At 47.5% G+C, this 18,134-nt stretch overlaps 1 protein-coding gene across 1 annotated transcript in view; it reads left to right on the top strand.

Moving 5' to 3' along the window:
- LOC146171643 (mitochondrial-processing peptidase subunit alpha) overlaps positions 1-18,134 on the top strand; it is a 167,136-nt gene that overhangs the window by 27,738 nt on the left and 121,264 nt on the right. Inside the window, exon 5 of the mRNA XM_084586384.1 lies at positions 5,929-6,031. Within this exon, the coding sequence (XP_084442510.1) occupies positions 5,929-6,031 (103 nt within the window). The remainder of the gene's footprint in view (positions 1-5,928; positions 6,032-18,134) is intronic.

Genomic DNA, 18,134 nt, shown 5'->3' with positions numbered 1-18,134 from the left:
GGGGAGGATACCTTTGAATACCAACTTTGTTGTTTCTTGAGATAATTAAATGAAATTTTCAGGGTATACTCATGGCACAGCCATTTGAATAACTGCAAAGTTTCATGGAGCTGCGCACATTGGTACTCAAGTTAAAGAAGTATATCAGAATGGTTCACATGGGTTCCTTGTACCATGCCTGGTGAACATGCAAAATGTGTTGGCACTATGAAATTCATTATGAAGGTTCCTGAATAGGTACCACAGGGCAAGACAGAGGCCTTTTTTTTAAATTTCCCTGCCGAAAAATTTTAGCAGTGCATTGAAGTTAGTGCCACTAATTGGATTTGCATTAGCCTAATTTTGATTGTTTATTATAAATTCCAGACTCAATAATTTGAAAAAATGAGCTTGTCTTGCCCTCGGAAATTTATTCAGGCACACAATAAAAAAAATCAGGTGGGAATCCGATGAGCGGTTCCAGAAATACTGCGGGAATGAAAAAAATTCATTCTGAGAAAATGGCCCTTGAAGTTTAAAACAGCATTTTCAAGTCTAAAGTTTATTTTTAACTGCAGCACGTTGTGCCTCCACCTCTCCGATTCCCTCAGAAAGTGCATTTCCATGTGAACAGCGGACGACGCTGACGACGCGGTATCGCTTGCGATGACAGACGCGATACGGGAGGCCGAGATCGCCAAGGTTGATATGGTCGGTACAGCAGTTTATCCGAGTTGCAAGCAAAATGGGGTTTCGATTGTCGAGCGCGACTCTGCACAGATTGTGTATGAAACCAATTACTTTTTTTGAAATTGTTTCATTTAAAAGGAGTTTCCGTTTATGCGGGTTTCGTTTAGCGCGTGTCCACTGTAGTTCCTTTTAGAATACTACATGGGCTCAGGCCGAGCCTGAAAATGATTGTTTCGCTGGGCCCAGGCTGGGCTACGGCTTGAAGTTGCGGACCCAGGCCAGGCCAGAGATAGCTGTGTAGTCTTCTTTTGGAAATGAAGGACTCCCGGCATTAAAATCGTTCAAGTGGTTTATGAATAAACCACTAAATGTAGATTTGTTAACGCTGAACGAGGGAAAGCTCATTTGTAGACCGATTGTAATCAGCAGCATTGGTTTGCCCAAGTTACTTTGGGCGTGCTCGCCTGTTCAACGACACAAACGAAAAAGCTAAAACTAAAAAGTGTAAAACTATGCAGCACGCTCCACTACCGTATAGGACCGCTGCAATGCGTGACACAAGCCTCATTTATATGAGCACGTGCCTACAAAAGTGGGAATTTTCAGCAATCAGTGAGCACTAAGGAGGTGCACCAAGGAGTGAGCACCAAGCACACTCCGTCCGATATAACAGAAGGCACTCTTTTATCTTTTTGATTTTTTGTTTGTGTTACCTTAGGGACTGGCCATTTGAAACCTCATAAGCTCAGCAAGCAGCCGTCTTTTCAAAGCTAGCCTTTCTCTGCCTTAACCTCCCCCCCCCCCCCCAAAAAAAAAACGTCTCTGCGCTACGATAAACGGCATTGAATAAGCGCGTACAGCAGTAGGAATATTCGGGTATTAAAACACAAATGCGTGCACAATAAATAGGTGTTTTGCTTTTTGTCTCCATAGGGACGCGGAGTGTGGCATTGAACGCTTCACAAGAATACCTATGTAGGTTTTTTCTTCTCCTGCCCTTGCTAACACAGGTTCTTGAAGCATAGTTGCTGTAGGCAGCCTGTGTGATATATCTCAAGTAATATGCCCCATGAGTTAATTGCTAATACTGAGCCATATTTAAAATTTCTGTAATCTATAGCACTCAAACCTTAAATCTTGATTTGTAATATGAATCATTTAAGCAGTATCATTTATTTACTTTAAACATACCATCAGTTCTATTCAAGACTAAGGAGTGGGTTTGCTACATCAAAAGTGCACCCATAGTAATAAACTAAAAAATTACACATGAAATACAGTCATAACCAAAGGAAAAAAAATTCGTGAACAGCATACGTACAAGCGCTAATTCAGCAATTCAGATAACAGAATTGCGGCTATAAGCACATACAATATTATTGATAAATTTATCACAATCTCGCTTCGAACTTAGTAGGCAGTTCCTCGTGTGATAGCTACTATATGCAAATCTAGCAACCAACTAGCCCAGATAAGAGCCTTGGTACTACAGTCTTGCGCTCTTTCGATAACAGGAAATTTTTTCTTCTGTGTGCCTGATTTCGTAGCGCGTTGTTTAGAATGTTGACTCTTTTATGTACTGTTGCATGTAAATGAGAACTAAATCATTTATGATGAAATAAAAAAGCATTTCTTTTTTCGTCATAACTGTACATTTTTAAGGAATCCGCTCAGACGGACTACCGGGCCTGTACTTGATAGAGCGGGCTCGGTTCGGGCCTGCTTCATGTCAGCATGCGCCCTGACTGGGCCCAGGCCTGGAGCAGTGAGCCCAGGCTGGGCTCGATCTTCAAACTATGGGCTGCGCAGTGTGTTTCCTACTCGGTGCCGTTATTACTTGCAGGGGCAACTTAGCACACCACGCCTGCATGAATGAAATCTATTGCTCAACAAACTATGAAAAAAAAAAGTAAAGGAAACGGGATTACTAAATTCATCATATTGCTGGAGCCGCTAGGTTTCACGGCGTCAAGTCAGCGCTTTGAATTCGCGAGCTCGCAGCTGAACGCCTGCAGCCACTGGCAAACGTGCTGCCGCTGTGAAGCTTGGTTTGATTACAGCGCCACTTGCCACGTGAGGCAGCAGTGGAGATTTTAAACTGAAGCTGGTTCTAATAATCGTTGGTAGTCACAGAGTTGATCGCTAGTGGCGGTCGTAAAAGATGAGGAGAAACGATGAGTTGATCGCACACTTTGCCAGAGCGAGCGGCCGCGAGAGTTGCTCTAGAGATTACATATCCCCAGAGCGCACTGCCGCGGGTGTGCTGCGGTGTGCCTTTTTGTACTCTCGGCTAGTTGCGCTGTGGCGCATCATTAAGGCCTCACGCTGGCCGGTCGTTGCCCCGGAGAGTCATGTCGAAGCATGCTCGGAGGAGCGGGGAGATCTCGTAACTTCCGCTCTGTGTGAGGCAGCTCGTGACAGTGTGAAAGGGTATGTTGTGGTTGTGCTATTATTTTCTCAATTTCACAAATGTCACGGCACGGAAATTTCGTGTCATACTAAATGAACCAAATCTATATGGAAAAGCATGGGAAACGTGTTCACTTAGGCCTGTTTACTTATAGTTGTGTGGGCAGAGCTCACTACTCGTGGGGCATATGCCACAACTGGACATCTGTGATGTGTGGGCCACCACCCAGAGATCCCTGTGTCTGCCTGGTGTTTGAAGGTGCAGTTTTCATAACTGTAAGGGTGAGAGTGGAACACCTGAGCTTCTGTGTATTGTGCTCAATGCATCCCACAATTAATTCCAAAAGTGTGTTTATCATCAAAATACTAGTGTATTTGTACATTGGGATTAGCTTGGTCACGTGTGGCTCCTGTGGTGGTTCTCCACGGTTCTCTCTGTGAGGGCTGCCTTTTGTTGGAAGGTAGTGGTTGCTGCTTGCACGTGCAGCTTCCGTGGCCGCTGCTTTACTCCTTTCGCGTGTCACATGCTGTCTTAATTCCATGTCTGAGATGAGAGTCCAAAATGTTTTCAGAGTTGCCCAGACAGTGTTGTCACACCTGTCTTTCTTTCAAGTGATGGCCAAATGCTTCCACTGGAGTGCGTTCTTGAATTTTTATCAGACGTGGGCTTCTTCCAAGGAGGCATTGCTTACTGCCAGAGGTGACATGTCGGCTGAGCCGGTTCTCGCAGCTGTCTGATGAGGGCTATGACTGAGGCTGCCTGACTGCATCTTTAGTTAAGCGTTGAATGACCATTGATTATTTTGTAAGCCCTAAACGCTCTTTTCGGCCATTTAATATAGTGAAACCTCGATAGTTTAACCCCCGTTTATTTGAAAATCTGAATAATTCAGACTCTCTCAGGAGTTTTGCGTAATGCCTCTGTAATGTCTGTGGCATCAGAAGCCCGTTTTTCAGAAGCCCGTTTTTTTGAAAACTCCAGGTCCGTCATTGCTTCATTTTGGTGTAGATTCAAATTAGTGCCATGTTGAGGTACAAGTTAAGAAGTTAAGAAGTTTGCAGGTTAAGAAGTTCGCAGGGGTCAAGTGGATGCAGCTAGCACAGGACAGGGCTAATTGGAGAGAGATGGGAGAGGCCCTGCAGTGGGTATAGTCCGGCTGATGATGATGTTGTGGGCAGATGAGTTACAAGTCACTATTCAGGTACTGTTTGTCCTGAAGGCCTAAACTGCATGTATAGTGTAATCTTTTTGCAACAGATCCAGTTCCAGTACATATTCTCAACTGCCATCGTTGGTTGATCTCCCTAACTTTGCTATTCACTCAACGCAACACAGAAGTGTCATTTTGCCTTGTTGCTGTTTCTGTAAAAAAGAAAATAAGACAAAGAAATGTATATCTGTATTGCTATCTGTCGCACCAAAGTTGCCAAGTGTTTTTTTAGAGGCGTAGCCCCTGGTCAAGCCTTTGTTAGGCTTTTTGGCTACGCCCCAAACATCTCTGCGATGTTGAAATAAAGATGATTGACTGCAGGTTTGGTTGCAGCATAGATTTGTGTAGAACATAATCAATTAGGTGACCGGTAAGCTAGTCTGGGCTTTGTTACTGCACAGTTTTCAACAGCTGGTACCACCTCAGCGTGCCTTGGCGGCGTCGACATTGGTGGTGGCATTACCGCAAATGGATTCTTAAGAAAAGGCTGCCCAACTAGTGGTCATTGCTGAAAAAAAGAAAAGGTGACGCTAAGAGGCCTGCAACGTCACGCAGATGCTGAGGCAGTGACAACAGCAACTGTTAGGGCTGCTGGAGACGGCCGAGAGTTACCTTACAGCTTTCGGGGATTCTGCTGATCGAACTAACCAGTCTGCTTCCTGTGGCTGGGGTTTTGGATTCTGGCGTGATGCCAGTGGTGTGCACTCCAGCTGACCAGGGAATTTGGAGGGGCAGTGTCGTGTAGACATATGACCGTGTAGTGATGCTCAGGCATCCTTTCCTGCACTGCTCAGAAGTGTGTGCAGTGGTAGACATGTGGACTTAAGCCACACAGTTTTGTTTAGCTGAGCCCACATAGGCCTACAAGCACCTTGCTGGTGCAAGTTTTGCTTTCACCATGCTGTGTGTGCACTGAAGCCTCCTCACGTTCAGTGTCTCCAAGTTTCTGCGCTATCCACATTGTAGACCAGATGTGAAAATTCGAGGTATTAGTGCCTCCTCGCATGCAACTACTGCATTGCAGGCTTAAATGACGCTCCAGCGATTCTTACTACTGTCAAGTGTTCCAGCTTCCTGCTTTACTAACAGCGGGCATGATGAAACTGAAAAATCTCTGTGCGCATTTTTTCATTTTAAGAGAATGTGGTGACTATTACTGGGGTTTCTGCTTTCATGCAAATGGGCTCTTTTTAAAGCTAATTTGAATAATCTGGATGTGTTCGTTCACTGCCTTGAAATGTGAATTAATGAGGTTTTGCTGTAATTTCACCAGATTTGTCATACGCGATGGATGTGGCCATACTCTCTACTGTTTGGCCCTGTGCGCCTTTTTTGCTAGGCTTTTGTTAACGTCAACCAACAGCATGCGCCATGTGCGTGAGCTGACCAGCAGCCTCTTTGGCTGGAGGTGACTGCCTGCTGTTCAAATCTTATCATAGTCAGTTTTAACCAGTGCTTCTAATTTTTTAACTTTGTTCTTTGGGTTTCAGTGCTCCTAGTCAAAAGTGTTTTTTTTCTCCCTTAATTCTTACATGAAGAAGCTCCTGAGTGCCATTCCCAGCTTATGATACCCCCCCACACACTCAGGTGGGACCAGGAGTTCTGTGGGCATGAGATTGAGCTGTGCACTCTTTTTCAGAGACACGATGATCTATGCTGCCTCAGCGGATGCTCGTGGTTTGGATCCGGTGATGAAGCTCCTGGGGGACGTGGTACTGCGGCCACTTTTCAAAGAGGAGGAGGCAAGTGACAGTCTGTTAGGAAAAACCTCTTTCCTGAGGAAATACTAGTTGCATGAATGCTATATTCATACTACTGCCTTGTGGAGGCAATTGACATTGACACTACCCTGAGCATAGCTGGAATAATGTTTGGCTAAGTAGAGCACTACCAGTTATGTTCCACCATGTGTATTTTTGCGCTTGCAATGGGTTTTGAAGTTGCAGTGTTGAATTTCTGAGTAGCTGTTTCCCAATTGTCAAGTTGTTCATGTGCAACTAACAAAAACAAGCTGTGCTGGTTTTGTTTATTCCGACAGCCTGTTGGATCACTTTAACCAAACACAGTCAGGGGAGTGCAGTGGGTTGCTTTGTGCCATCACTGGGCCAAGGCAGAGTGTGGATGCTGACTGTCATAAACGGTGCAATACAGTGAAAGCTCATTAATTCGAACCGCAGTAATTTGAACTACACTACTTGGTCCGGTCAAGCTCTGTAGAGATCTGTGTACAAAAAAGCCCATTAATTGAAATGCAAGTCGGTTCACAACAGATAATTTGAACTACGCGGCGCCGCGTCTGGGCGGCTTGTCGCAGAGCACGTAGCAAATGAAAAAAAAACGTCAGCAAAAGAGCGGCATAGAGGCTGCGCACGTCCAAAACTGGGACAGAAGATGAAACCAGGTAAACCATGGAAGAGTGAGTAAAGCCTAAATGGCACCATGACAGGCGCGGCGGCGCTAGAAGGTAGGGGGTTGGCGGCTGTGGCTGCCTACTCTCTCTTCCGCACAACCTCCAAAACTCTCAACTAAATACTCGTTAATTCAAACCCTATCAATTCGGAAATACGGATAAGCATTGTCGGCACGGGCCCAGCCAGTGCACATGAAAGGCTATGGTTTGGACGGGCGCTACGGATTACGCAGGATTTTTCTTTTTTCTTTTTTTGCATCGGTCATAAACAAGAGTATGCAGACAAGCCGCAATCATGACGCCGGCTTTAAGCACTGTTCGCTGCTGCTATCGCGCATTTCAATAATTGAGTGGCAGTAGACAGTGCCCGCTCCAATTGTCTATGGCATGATAAAGCGAATGAGGCTTGCTCAATCGAACAAGCGTTGGCACTCTGCCAAGATCGCTCCCCCCTCCCCCCCTCCCTTCTCCTCTTGCTAGAGCCAATGTCAGAACGTAAACACATCATGATGTTATTGCTGCGCAGTATCTTGGCACACTGCCAAGAAATGCGTTACGGAGTACTGTGATGACGCTAAACGGAGGGACGCGCTAACGGCTGATGTTTTACGCCATATGTTTTACACTTTGCCAGTCTCGGCAAACTGTTTACATTTGATAGTTGTGCGCCTCGTCTAGCGTACTGTCCGCCGTGCTGCCGTCATCACAAAAACAATTCGAATGCTGCTTTATTGCTGGAGTTGAAGCAAATTCAAGCTTCTTCTGTTTTGAGCTTGCCTTTCTGCTTATCTGTGGCCTGGGATATTGTGTCGTGGCGGGCGCAACCGCTGGCAGTAGCAGCAGTCCCTCGTGCTGGGGAACACGGAGGCCTACTTCAGGCATGTACGCTCAATCGTTCGGTGCACAACTTTTGTCAGCCTGAGCGCACACAGCCGGGGCAGGGCATCGCTTGAGATGATTAACCAACAATTTTTTTCTCTTTTTCCCAAATTCTTATCGTTAATGCACCTTGTGGTTCGGAACCAAGCGTGACCTGCGTCACGTCTTCGCCGTCCCCCCGCGGCTCAGGTGCGCGGAGCAGACGCTGCTAGCCAGCTCCACCAATCGGCACCTTGAAGCAGTACAGTTTCACGAAACAGGTCTGGCGGCTAAATAAGGAAGCTTTAAGGCGCTGGCCTTGCTTTGCTGCCGCTCCATGGCTTCTGTCCGAGAGTGGTTTCTCATTTGGCAACTGCTAGGGGTGTTTGTGTAGTTGAGGGCCCGGTGGCATGACTGGAACTGTGAAATCACTGATTGCCAAAGTTCAGATGAAGAAAATTGGGCGCAGGTACCGATGCTTCAAATGCTGCAGCAGTCACGAACTATCGCCAAGTGTGAGGCCGCACAGCTCTTCGCTGAAGATTTTGCAGAAGACACGAATGCAAAATGGGATCATCGCAGTGCGACAAGTCAAGAAAGGGAACTGCTGCCTGTGAATTGAAATTGACACAACTAAATTAAAAAAAACTAAGCACGAAGATCATTACTTAGTGTCAATCGGATAACAGCTTTTGTTTCTCGCGGTACGGGTAGTTTGCACGAGGTGGTTGATTAGATGTCATAGTTACTGTTTCACGAGTCTTTCCAGGTTCGTCGGTCGATAAAATTCCCGATAGAACTGCATCTTGCCAAAATAAACAGAGCACAACGTAACTCTGCGCTAGTTTGCAACGTCTCATGGCATAAAAAACGTTTATTTAACAGTGACGACCGAACTACTCATAGGTGTGTTCGTAGCAAGTTATGAGTGTTTACTAGGTGCCGCCCACCGTTCTGGCTGTAATTTCGTTTCGATTTTTCATGCTCTTTGCGATGGCGGTTGGTTGACGCACATAAAAGGTGCGCCCTGGGTTTTAATCGCTATCGGGCCCATTTCCTGTGCTATGTCCACTTAGCGCCATCAGTCATGCGATTTATTAACGCATATGTTCTGCTGTTTATTCGCAAAAATGAAGAACTGTCGCTGCACTGGCTTAGTGGTCACGTCATCTTGAGGCAGAATGGAGGCAGAATGCAAGACGCCCACATGCTCTGCAATAAGAGTGCAAGGTGACGGAAGCCCAGTTAGTCAAAATTGCCCGATGCTCTGCATTAAGGGGAGATGCGGGTCTTAGAAAGGTCGAAAATGGTCAAAAAATCGATTTTGAGAATAGCCCATTTTTCGAAGGTTTAACCTTTCGAGCACCTGCACTCAAATTATGAACGCTGAATTCGGTCAAAAAATGCGATAAAATCGGTTTTCAAATCATCACGGCAGCCCCGAAATGCCTCCCGAGAAGAGAATATGTTCGAAATTTCCGCGTGCGCCACAGGCGCTCCAGCCGGCCGATCGCTGCCATCTTGGGCTTGGCTTGAAGCTGTTTTCTTTGTGCGCAATTTGCGCTATCTCAGAATGGCGTCGCTTAAGCGGAATGGCTGCGAGCGGTGAGTTTCCGAAGGCCGTTTATGGTCTGTGATTGGCTGTCACGCGGCGCACTTTTCAATCACGCCTTTCCGCGTCTCCCATTGGCTAGCGTGACCAGCGCATCATTTTTTTTTTTGTTTTGCGTTCGCCGTCGTGGCTGCCTCTTTGCGTGCGTCTGCATTTGCGCTCGCGTTTCTCAACGCACCGTTTTGTGCCAAGTTTTTTTTTTTTTCCTTGCGATCGAGATGCTAGAAAACGCAAGATTGTAACCGTGCGCGCAACGAGCCTTTGGAAGCTGCAAGAAACAGGCGTGGAACAAAAGCCAGAAGGCGCCAGCCGCAAGCGTGCCATCGGGACTTGCGTTACAACTACACCACTGGTTCAAATTAAAGTGCGAACTGCATCCCGGATCACGATACACCTTGTGTTGATGCCGCCGCTGCGTACTACTCTGCGGTGGAGCTGTCTCACTGTTGAGCGGTCGGCGCAAAGTCCGTTCTGTCGGGAAAGTTGGCGACCCAATGCGAGTTTTACCGCGGCCTCGGCGCGGAATGTGATGCCAGTACTGAGTTCATGATTGTAGACATGAAAGCGTTAACACCTTTATTGCGCACATGAAGTGCAGAACCTGTGGCGAGATCTGAAAGATGCGAGTGGTCAACCGCACGAGCGTCACAACGGAGCTTTTCAGGGCCACCCAACTGTTTGCCACGGGCCTCCTTGGCACCGGACCGCTAGTTCCCTCAAGAAACCGTTTTCAGGGCTCAAAATAGTGTCCTTGGAGCTGGACATCTTAGCCCCGCGCTCTCGTTGGAAAAATAAATAAATAAATAACTTCGTTTTGTTTTTTTACAATTTCATCATGTACACATCTTCAAAATTCTTAGGAAATGTTTCCTTGAATGGAACAAGACACTTTTTGTTTTGTTTTGCAGGGGGACAGATAGGGAACACTGAAATAAAATGTGTAGTTGAAGATTCCTCCCAAAATTTTCTGCAGTCAGTCAAAACTTCAAATGCGATTTTCTCAACTTCATATTTTTTGCCAACATGACTAGTCTTACGGAACTTTTCATTATGTTCTTGTGGTACAATTTAATAAGTCTTGCACCGTTGCATTCAGGAACAATTGAATTGTGGAGCTATGCTATTTTTATGTTGCTAGGTTGAACATATCAAATTTGAGGGAGAGTAATGTCAGCTAACTGTATATAAAAATTATGGGGCATCGGCATAATTGGACATTTTTATATGATAGCGCACCTCAGTGACAATGTAAGTAGCGTAGCTCCACATGGCAGGTCTTTGGCTACAGCTACATTTTAATCAGAACCAAATAATGTTCAGGGAAAGTGCCTTAATCACCCGTAAGAAATTACCTAATTAGGCATCAGTTATGTTTCCATAGTACAAGAACTAATTGAGATACAGTAGAATCTCGTTGATACGATTCCCACAGGCTCCGACAATAAAAGCGTATTATCCGAAAATCGTATTATCCAAAACGGACTCCAAAAGATCGCGAATAATACATACTTGGCACAGAACTTGCTTTTATTAAAGCATGTTAAAATAATCGGTCACTTTGCGTTGCACTTTTTGCTTTTCGAGGTCCTGAAGAAAGCTTTTTTGGAACTCGTAGAAACGAGTAGCAGTTTCCTCACTCAGCTCCGCAGACGCGACAAAGCCACGAAGCCCGTCCGAAGCTTGGAGTGCACCGTCAGTATTTAATGGCCGACGATCGCCGCTGCAATCTCCGGCGTCTTGGTTGTCATCGTCGTCGCTCTCCTCTTCAGCGGTAACATCTGCAATGATGTCTTGGACGGTGCGCAATTCGCATGTCGCCAGTTGGTCGTCTGCCGATACAAACTCTTCCGGAGACACGCCGACATCGAGGTCACCCCAGTCCGGGATGTCAATCTCTGCGCTGTCAGCTCCATGTTCCGCCGTATCGCCAGATGCACAAAAAAAGCCACACTTCTTGAAGCAGTTGGCGATGGTGTCGGGTTTGACGCGATCCCATGACATCGCTAGAAAATGAATGGCATCAAGAAGATCCACCTTCAAGCTGGCATCTTTCCGGTCAATCTTGGCCAAAAAGCGTCGGACCAACAAGCTCCTAAAGTGAAATTTCACGTTTCTAATGATTCCTGCATCTAGGGGCTGCAAGTGGCTGGTGCAGTTGGGCGGCAGGAAAATTACTCTGACGTTTTGCAGCCACGAAGTATCGACAGGGTGCGCGGCACAATTGTCGAGAAATAGAAGAATTCTACGGTTCTCGGCACGCATCCGGGCATCCAGATGGGTGAGGAACTCTGTGAAAAGGGCTCCGGTCATCCATGCCTTCCTATTCGCTTTGTAAACGACAGGAAGGCGTGGGTTACGCGAGAAGCAGCGTGGCTTCCAGAACTTGCCAATGACGGTAGGCTTGAGCTTCTCGGTTCCATCAGCATTGCAGCACAACAATACGGTGACTCTTTCTTTGCTTTTTTTTCCACCTTGACACGTCTCACCTTTCATACTGAGACTTTTCTCGGGCTGGAGGTTGATGAACAACCCAGCTTCATCTGCGTTGAACACGTCCCTCGGCTGGTATTGAGCAATCACCGCCGGCAGAGTCGAAAGCCAGTTGGAGACCTGATCTTGGTCGGCAGACTTCCCTTCGCCGGAAATGGTTTTATACGACAGGCCATGTCGTGTTTTAAAACGATGGAGCCACCCGCCCGAAGCTTTAAATTTTCAATGCCCAACGAGAGTGCAATCTCATCAGCTTTCTCGCGAACAACTGTCCCGTCCACGTTCACGCCCGCCGCCCTTACTTCCCTGAACCACGCCAGTAGAACCTCTTCCATCTTGCCATGCTGGGCGCCCCTTGTTTGCTTCACGCCGGCGCCGAAGACGAATGTTTTTCCGAATTTCTTCTCGCTTGCCGACGATCGTGTTCAGCGTGGAGACAGGCAAACAAAGTTCGCGTGCCAGGTCGACACGTTTCTTCTGCGGATTGTCGTCGACTTTTACGAGAATATCAAGTTTTTCTTTCAGCGATAACGCTTTATGCTTCCTAGACATGGTGAAGCGCACGGGTGAAACGCGGCACCAAAACAAAAACGATAAGTGCGAAGTGCAAGCTGAACGCTCGGAAAACCAAAATGGCAACGAGAAATGGCAAACACAAAGCCAACAAAGCCTAGGGCCGTATTACAGACGGCTCACACTCACAATCACACTCACACTCACAATCTTCCTATTGGCCAGCGGCAACACGGCGGGAGTGGCCGTCCTTTACATCATCGACGTCTGCTGTTTACGTCACGAACACACTTGAAGTGATGACGTTGGCTACGGGCCAATTGTGAGCGGGGGTTTAGAGCGACGCGAGCCGCTCACAAAGGGAAAATGGCGTCGATCTATGCGGCGGCCGGCGTTCTCGTGAGGCGGTAACGGCGGCGCCCCGACGCGATCATCGGCGAAGGACGGTGTACGAAGACTGACGTGCTCGGTGAGATGTTTCGACGCTTGTTGCTACTCGAGAAGGATATAGTACAGTGACTGTGCGACGCGATGAACTGAGATAGGTGTGTGCGGCCGAGTGCGCTGTGTGTGCAGCGGCAGATAATGTGTGCACTGGGCTTTTTCCGAACTGCTAGTGGCTTCCAAGCCGCTACTGGCAACGAGGCGAACATCGACTTCGCGCAGCCGACAGTTCGAAAGCGTTTGCGGCGGCGTGCAGCTAGGGCTGCGGAGAAGAAAGGCTTCCTTCGTCACGGCAGCATACCCGGCGTCGTCGGGTTTGTCGACGGCACATCCGTCGTCTACGAGTAGTCTTGTGATGTCCCTGTTTCAGATATGAGATGCCAACATGATTTTGGCCATGAACCTCCCTACGTGGGATCTTGGCATGATGCTTTCTCCTGGCGACACTCTCGGCTGCACACAGGCATGACACAGGTCGAGGCCGGCCTGCTGCGAGTAGTCGAATTCACGACACTGAGCCGCGCTGCTGTTTGCAAGATAAGTTACGGTAGGCTCCACATGCCTCACATGTATTACCGTTCTTGGGCTTTTATAAAAGCTGGAACATAAGACACTAGTACATTGTTGAAATGCCTACGTAAGAAACGAAGATGGGGATGTGTTTGTTTGATGCCTGTATTGAGTAGGAATGGGACATCGTTTATACCGATATGAAGTGCAAGGCTGTCCATACAGCATTGTTGCTGAAACGTTCAATCACTCATTGTCTGCACGCCCATGAATGTCATCGTCAGCAAAACCTGGCAATGAGCTACTTGATGGGACTCTTCCATTGTGTCAGTAAGGCTGTTAGTTTATGAGGCTGTTGAGGTCGACAACGACGTGACGAAGAATGTGCTTAACAGCTTGGCATTTTCGGTTATGCTGGTGAGAGGGGCACCTGTTGGAGACATGGCTGCCAGTGCCATGGAATCCCGGTCCGGACTCTCCATAACGGTTATAGAACAAGGTATACACCTCCACAAGGTTAATGGTGGATAGCTGCATCGACGTGCTGAAGACCCGCTTCCAGAGCTTGCAAAAATGCTAGACGTTGCTCTACCAGCCAGAGCGTGTAGCATGTGCCTTGTTGCATAACTTCGTTGGATGTCTTCCTGCCTGCCTGCAGACGAGGAGGGTGCTGGCTTGGACAAGAAAGGGTCACATCTGTGCACTGGCTACTTGGAAGTGGGATCACTATTGCCATGCATACCTCTAGTGAAAAGCCATACAGAATCATGTTGTGAGCCTGTTCCACAGAACCTACCACCAGAGGCTGGCACAGCTGCCCATGGTGCGGCAACCGCTTTGGCGTCAATCACAGCACAGCAATCGGCCGTGATATACCACACGAAGCTGACCAACTCATCACAGGCAGCCAAGTGCAGCGTCTTCTCGTTTCATGTCTGTGCCAGAAACCTGTTGTGATAAAGATGCATCTTCTCGAACCATGCGTTAAAACACCTCATCTGTCAAGTCAAATTTGTCTTCGTACACCCCCCTTCACTGTTGCTTACAACCGTGTATGTTGGTGTTTGTGTGTGTGTGCATGTGTTTGAGTACATAATTAAAGTGTTTCACAACGAGGCAGCAATTGTGATGCCTATCGGAATGGGAAGTCCTCACAGAAGTTTTTTTAGAAGCACCTGTATCCACTGTGCAGCTTTATTTTCCTGCAGCATTTCACACGCTTGAATATGCAGCAGCGAAGCCAACTTCCTGCAATAGCATCGGCAGTTATTTGACGTGCTGCACAATTGTGCTACACAGAGAGGACACACAAGAATAATTTTTAGAGCCTGTAAGCTGGCACAGTACTTATCGCAGGTCTGATATACTTCAGAAGCAAGAAATGAAAGTATTGTGCATAAAACTGTGACCCAGAGGCAAAACACAAAAGATTTGTTGCTTAATGATTACAGGCTTGCATAGTAGTTGTCATAGGTTTGGCACATTTCAGAAGCAGTAAACAAAGTATGGCAGTTAACAGTGCAGAAACATGACACAAGTAGTGCTATGTACAATGTTTGCATAAGGTAGTCTCCATTAGTGAACCTTCCAGGACTACAGGCCTGCATATACTGTTAGGACGCATAGAAAGCATTTGCTTAATGCTAAACAGTGTAAAGCTGACAAATTTAATGCATAATATTGCGAGTTTTAGTGCTCACAGTGATTGTAGCGTATGCAGAAAATCTCATAGGTATATAAACTGGTGCAAAAACATCACATATGCATCAAGCAAATGGTGTGTGGGCAGAAGGTATCGCTCAAAAACAAAGCAACTCAGTCATGAGAACGAAGAAAAAAAATACAGAGCACACTACAATGAAAGCTACATCGAAAGCCCTGTCACGGTGGCACTGCAGTGAATGAAGGCTTCGGGTTCAGTCACGGCAGGGGTGGAAGCATTCCCATGATCATGTTCTTTCCTAAACTATCCAGCTACATACAAACAGATGATCATGCAAGGACAGAGCTTCTTTTTGGCCTACACTACATGCTTCACAGTCGTTTTGTATTTCCTAAAGAGAAACAAATAGAACCACGGAGCCTGCACGTTGCACTTTCAGCACTTTTCTCATCGATACTAGTAGGCGCCGACCGAAAACACCTTCGCAAGTTTTCTTTGTCCATTTCCGTGTCAAGCGCTCCATGAAATTTTATCGCTGCAGGCCCTGAACTTCGACTGCATTCTATTAGATTTTCAGCATGCTTACGGAACCCGTACAGTACTTCGATTACCGACGACGCTAGAAAAAGCAGCACCTTCTCGGGGAATCAGCTGTTTGCTTGCAAGCCGCCATGTGCACGCCATGACGCCGCCCGCGCACCCTCGCGGCAACAAAAGTTACCTAATAGCAAGTATAACTACAAAACTAAGAACGCTTCAACTTAAGCTCAATGTTACACAATACTAAAAATAGTATCTTGCCAAAATAAACCTTTGTTTGTTTTATTTATTGCGTATTAGTTGCGTCGTGTTAGAAAAAGTAGGAGACGGTCCCTGCTCAGTTTTGTGCCACACTGTGGTATCAACGTTTGCCGAGGATTCGGGACTACTAGGGCGGAGCCACGCTAAAAGTCGCTGGTAATTGGACGATTTCGCATACTCGTCACGATTGACATCTCAAGGCTGCGTCACAGCTTCGTAATTTTGACATCACGCTCACAAACTTGTGAGCGGAGTCCGTAATTCGGCCCCTACAGCATCGTCAATGCATGCGCCAATCACTGCTTCTTGGCCACGTGATTTTACCGTGATTACTATGTCTTAGGATAGATGGCGCTAAAAGCCTTCGGTGCGCTTCGGCGCTTTTGTTGTGCGAGCTTGGGAAAATGGCTCCCAGAGGCCGCCACCCTGCTGCAGACACTGTGCTGAGGCACGGCCGGACTCGAGCCGAGCCGAGCCAGGCCAAGCCTCGAGCATACGAAGCGCATGTCGTCGCGTGTTCAGTCCGCCGTGCCTGTAGTTTCGCTCGATGCGATAATTTCAGTAGCTGTGCCCACCCTCTGCAAAGGACTGGCTCTGATGTCATCATCATAGTTGGAGAGATGTGATTCCTACACGTATCTAGCAAAGGTCATGTCCAACATCGAAAATCGGCCACGAGCGCTAGGGGAGTTACGACCACTGCAGCTACTGTCAGATCCCGCTAGGACACTTTTGCTGCCTCCTGGTGCGAAAATCGAAACTGCGCGAGATTTACGGAAGACGTTTCCACGATTGTATTATCCAAACCGACATGGAAATACGATCGTATTAGCCGTACAAAAATGCATTACCTCTATAGGGCATCGGCCGGGAACGAAAAAAAAAACGTATTATGCCGAAAAGCGTATTTAGCCGAATCGTATCAACGAGATTTCACTGTATAGTGAAACAAATTATATTTTTGAAAACAGCAGGAAGAAATACATATACAGTCGAACCTCGATATATCGAACACGGATATATCGAATTATTGATTATATCGAACACTTTCTATATCACGCGGAAAATCGCATGCATTTTTAATTTTTTATTTCGAATGGCGTCGGTTGCCAAATGGATAAATCGAACTCCGCCACCCCAAACCATGTGCACTCTGTTGACAGGAGGCGAGCTTTCCCTCAACGCCCTCGAAGATAGCGGCGGCGCGATGGGCGTTCCCGACTGCTGCGCACGATCGCTGCATACATCGGTCGCGCCATTTGAACGTAGCGGCGTATGCACGCGGCGGCTTGGCCGGGCTAGGGTGGCTAGCCTGATTTAGTTTGTCAACGACTAACCGCGTCTCGGCGCCGCCACTTGTGCTGCGCCAGTCGTTTTTATCGTGTGTGGCCTAGGCAGCCTAGGTGGCCTAGGCCTGTCACGGCGTGGTCGGTGTTATGATGGCTGCAAACGCGAAGAAGCGGACGACGCTGACATTTGCTGCGAAATTGGAAGTGATCCGCCGCGTTGAAAATGGTGAAAAAAAGTCAAGCGTCGCCGAAGCTTTCAGCATACCGAGGAGCACTTTGAGCACTCTGCTGAAAAACAAGAGTGACATAAAGGCCAAGGCGGAACAAAACCAGCACTCAGGCGCGCGGCGGGTGCGCAAAGCTGCCTTTGAAGACGTTGAGAAGGCGCTGCATAAATGGTTCATCGACGCAAGGGCCCGGAATATTCCTGTATCGGGACCGATGATACAACAGAAGGCCAAGAACCTTGCGTTCATTCTCGGTGCCGAGAACTTCAATGCCAGCAGTGGTTGGCTGCAACGTTTTAAGGCCCGCTTTAACATTGTCGGGAAGACAGTCTCGGGGGAAAGTGAGGACGCCAATGAAGGCGAGATCAAGAAGTTGCTTGAAGAAGAGTGGCCTAAGATTCTCGTCAAGTATGAGCCCAATCAGATATTCAATGCTGACGAGACGGGCCTGTTCTGGCAAATGCTTCCGCGACAAACGCTCGACACGCGCGGAGACAAGTGCCACGGCGGCAAGCAAGGCAAGGCTCGTATTACAGTTCTGTTGGCTGCGAATATGGACGGCAGCACGAAGCTGCGGCCACTTGTCATAGGCAAGTTCCAAACCCTGAGATGCATGCGCAACTGCCCCAGTGTTCCGGTGACATACGCATGGAACAAGAAATCGTGGATGACTCGGGAGATATTCCAAGAATGGTTGAAGGCATGGGACTCGGAGCTGGCGCGTCAAGGCCGGACGGTTTGCCTCATCGTTGACAATTGCACAGCACACCACACTGATGTCCAGCTGAGCAACATTGAAATTAAGTTTTTGCCGCCGAACACGACGTCGAAGCTGCAACCATTGGACCAGGGCATTATTCGTACTTTCAAATACATTTATAAATGTCGGCTGATCGACATTTTGCTTCTCAAGCTGCGGATGGGCCAAGAGCTAAAGATAGACCTTTTGGGTGCCATTCAAATGCTGAAAGCCTCGTGGGACAGCGTCAAGCAGTCGACAGTAGTTCACTGCTTTCGACATGCGGGTT

The sequence above is a fragment of the Amblyomma maculatum genome, unplaced genomic scaffold, assembly GCF_055883805.1.
Source record: "Amblyomma maculatum isolate TAMU_Amacu unplaced genomic scaffold, ASM5588380v1 scaffold_19, whole genome shotgun sequence".
Taxonomy (NCBI): Eukaryota; Metazoa; Arthropoda; class Arachnida; order Ixodida; family Ixodidae; genus Amblyomma; species Amblyomma maculatum.
This window is presented reverse-complemented; position numbering and strand designations above follow the sequence as displayed.